Here is a 3387-nt window from a genome sequence, read left to right as displayed (position 1 = left end):
CCAGGCCCCTGAGGGCTCCCGTCACCTCTGCTCTGTTTCCACCGGCAAAGCCAGGTCACGTGGCTATTCCGCTGCCAGGCAGGCTGGAAACAATTTGCGGCCATGTGTCCAGTGGGAAAGCAGCCAGCTCCAAGGGGCGGCCTGCGGCCCCAGTCCCCTTTGCAGGGACACAGTGAACACAGACAAGGGACCTGGCACAGGATAAGTGCTCAGAGCTCAGGGGCCCCAGCCCCTCTCTGGTCCAACGCCCTTACGTCTTTGTCCGGAGAGGAGCGATGCCTGCCCGTGGTGCATCAGGCAGGAGCAGAGGGCCCAGGGTGCCATCCAAGCTGCCCCTCACCTCGTATTTCAGGCGGGGCCGGCCCCCTGGGGGCAGGGGCTGAGACTGGAGCCAGGCTGGGGGACAGAGTCTGGAGAGAGACCCTGCCACAGCTTTATGACTGGGTAGGTGTGGCCCTGGTTTCCAGGACAGGGGGCCACTCTGCTCTGTGACACAAGGCCACACCCGCCCCCGGCAGGGGGAAGTGGGCAGAAGGCAGCTGCCGCCTCGGGACGACGCAGTAGCCGGCCGAGGAGGATGGCGTGCCTGGGTCTCCTCCTCCCCACGGGCTCCCTCCTCCTCCTCCTCCTCACCAGCACCACGGCCCGGGGGGAATATGGCGTGGTCCACGTGGTGTCGGACAACTGGAGCAAGGACTACTGTGTCCTGTTCAGCTCTGATTACGTCGACCTCCCCCGGGACCTGCAGCACGCCCCGCTCCTGCCCCTGCACATCGGCACCTCGACGCCCTGGTGCCCGGGCGGGGACGCCTTCCACCAGGCCCGGCCCAGCCCCCCAGCCCAGCGGCCCCTCCGCCATACCACCGCCATGGTCATGAGAGGCAACTGTAGCTTCTACGCCAAGGGCTGGCTGGCGCAGGGTCAGGGTGCCCACGGGCTACTGATCGTGAGCAGGGTCCAGGACCAGCAGTGCTCAGACACCACCCCCGCGGCCCGGGACCCCCGCCAGCCCCTGCCCGACCTCACCATCCCCGTGGCCGTGCTGCGCTACACCGACATGCTGGACATCCTCAGCCATACCCACGGCCACGGCGGCGTCCGCGTGGCCATGTACGCGCCCCCCGAGCCCATCATCGACGTCAACATGGTGATCATCTTCATCCTGGCTGTAGGCACCGTGGCCCTGGGCGGCTACTGGGCCGGCCTGACCGAGGCCGACCAGCTGCTGCGGCGCCGGGCCCGAGGGGGCGGGGGGCCCGGCGGACAACATCAGCCGCGAGCCGCGGTAGCCGCGAGGGGCTGGGGAGCCATGGAGGAAGAGGACGCCGACGGCGCCGTGGACTTCACGCCGGCCATGACGGGCGCTGTGGTCGCCATATCCTGCTCCATCATGCTGCTGCTCTACTTCTTCTACGACCGCTTCGTCTACGTCATGATCGGGATCTTCGGGCTGGGCGCCGGCACCGGCCTCTACAGCTGCCTGGAGCCCCTGGTGCGCCACCTGCCGTGGCGCCACCGCCGGGCCTGCCCGCGGCTGCCCCTGCTGCTGCTGCTGGGCCTGTGCGCCGCCGTGACCCTGCTCTGGGTCGCCTGCCGCAACCAGGACCGCTGGGCGTGGCTCCTGCAGGACGCGCTGGGCGTGGCCTACTGCCTCTTCGTCCTGCGGCGTGTGCGGCTGCCCACGCTCCGGAACTGCGCCTCCTTCCTGCTGGCCCTGCTGGCCTTCGACGTCTTCTTCGTGTTCGTCACGCCCCTCTTCACCGGGACCGGCGAGAGCATCATGGTGGAGGTGGCCTCGGGCCCCGCACACTCCTCAAGCCCCGAGCGGCTGCCCATGGTGCTCAAAGTGCCCCGGCTCAGCTTCTCGGCCTTGACGCTGTGCGACCAGCCCTTCTCCATCCTCGGCTTCGGGGACATCGTGGTCCCTGGCTTCCTGGTCGCCTACTGTCACCGCTTCGACGTGCAAGTCCACTCCCGCCAGCTCTACTTCGTGGCCTGCACCGTGGCCTACGCCGTGGGCCTGCTGGCCACCTTCGCGGCCATGGTCCTCATGGAGATGGGCCAGCCCGCCCTGCTCTACTTGGTGTCCAGCACCCTGCTCACCAGCCTGACCTTGGCCGCCTGCCGCCAGGAACTTGGCCTCTTCTGGAGCGGCCAGGGCAGAGCCAGGACACCTGTCTTGCCTATGGCGGCGCTGTGCGGCTTCGAGCGGAAGCAGGAAGGCATTGGAGATGTCTACACAGCTGGCGAGCAGAAGGCGGCCATCGACCAAGGGGCAGGGGACCTGGAGAGCCCGCCCAGGGAAGACCCGGCCGCTGTTGTCCTCGTATCTGAGGATGAAGCCACCAGTCCAGAGGGCCTCAGCGAGAGCTCGGAGGGCTGGAGCGACGCCAACCTGGATGTCGCCGAGCTGCCCCCCGCCTCCCCCAGGGCCTCGGACGAGCTGACGCCGCTGATGCCGATGGCCGTGCTGGTTCCTCTGATGCCCCTGAGGCCGCCGCCCTCGGAGCTGGGCCACCTGCACGCCCAGGCCCAGGCCCACGACACCGGCTTGTCCTGGACGGGGCTACACAAGAGGAAGGGCCTGCGAGTCAAGAAGAGCATGTCCACGCAGGCGCCCTTGTGAGCGCCGTGCGGAGCAGAGCCATGTGTGGCAGCCGGAGGTCGGGCATTAAAGAGATTCCATACGCAGCCGGGGCTCTTGGCTTGTTAGGACGACGGGACAGCAGCAACCGCAGGGCGAGTCTGGGCTGTGCCTGAGGGGCCCTCAGGACCTCTGACAGGGCACGTGACCTGCTCAGGGTCACTCAGCAAGGTCCAGACCTGCTCCCCTCTCCCTGACCACCCCAGCCCCCACGCCAGAGCCCCGGCTCCAAAGGCAAACCTTGGTTTACCGACTTAGCTTTTTTATTTGAGGCAGAGCGCATGCTCTCATCAGCTGGTTCACTCCCCGAATGCCCACAACAGCCCAGGCTGGACCAGGCCAAAGGCAGGAGCCAGGAACTCCATCCAAGTCTCCCATGTGGGTGGCAGGGACCCACCTACTTAGCCGTCACTGTGCCTCCCACGGTGGACGTTGGCAGGAAGCTGCAGTCAGGAGCCAGAGCCAGGAGTTGAGCTCGGGCCCTCCGTTGCGGGACGTGGCACTGCCAGCCCGTCCCTCCACCCCACCCCACCCTCTCCACCCATCTCCTGCCCACACTCGGGCCAATAGGACAGTGACCCGATCTGGATCTCTTGATCTTGATCACCTCCCTTGGCACATGCTGTTCCCTCTGCTGGGATGCCCTTCCTGCCCCAGACAGAAGTACTGAAGCCTGGCTCCCTGGCTCACTAGAACATTCCTCAGAATTCCAAAGGCCTCACATCCACTCTGCTCAAAGCACC

General features: G+C 66.9%; 1 protein-coding gene across 1 annotated transcript; it reads left to right on the top strand.

Annotated features, from left to right (window-relative positions):
• The first annotated feature begins 577 nt into the window (after positions 1 to 577).
• Positions 578 to 2626, top strand: SPPL2C (signal peptide peptidase like 2C). Its single transcript, XM_062175471.1, has one exon. The coding sequence runs from the start codon at positions 578 to 580 to the stop codon at positions 2624 to 2626; it is 2049 nt and encodes a 682-aa protein (XP_062031455.1).
• Positions 2627 to 3387: the final 761 nt, after the last annotated feature.

Source organism: Lepus europaeus, chromosome 18 (assembly GCF_033115175.1).
Source record: "Lepus europaeus isolate LE1 chromosome 18, mLepTim1.pri, whole genome shotgun sequence".
NCBI classification, from domain to species: domain Eukaryota; kingdom Metazoa; phylum Chordata; class Mammalia; order Lagomorpha; family Leporidae; genus Lepus; species Lepus europaeus.
Note: the sequence above shows the minus strand (reverse complement) of the source record. Positions and strands in the feature narration are given on the sequence as shown.

Bases quoted from the DNA above. Each gene is read 5' to 3' on its own strand.
- SPPL2C (XM_062175471.1), top strand. From the start codon at position 578: ATGGCGTGCCTGGGTCTCCTCCTCCCCACGGGCTCCCTCCTCCTCCTC.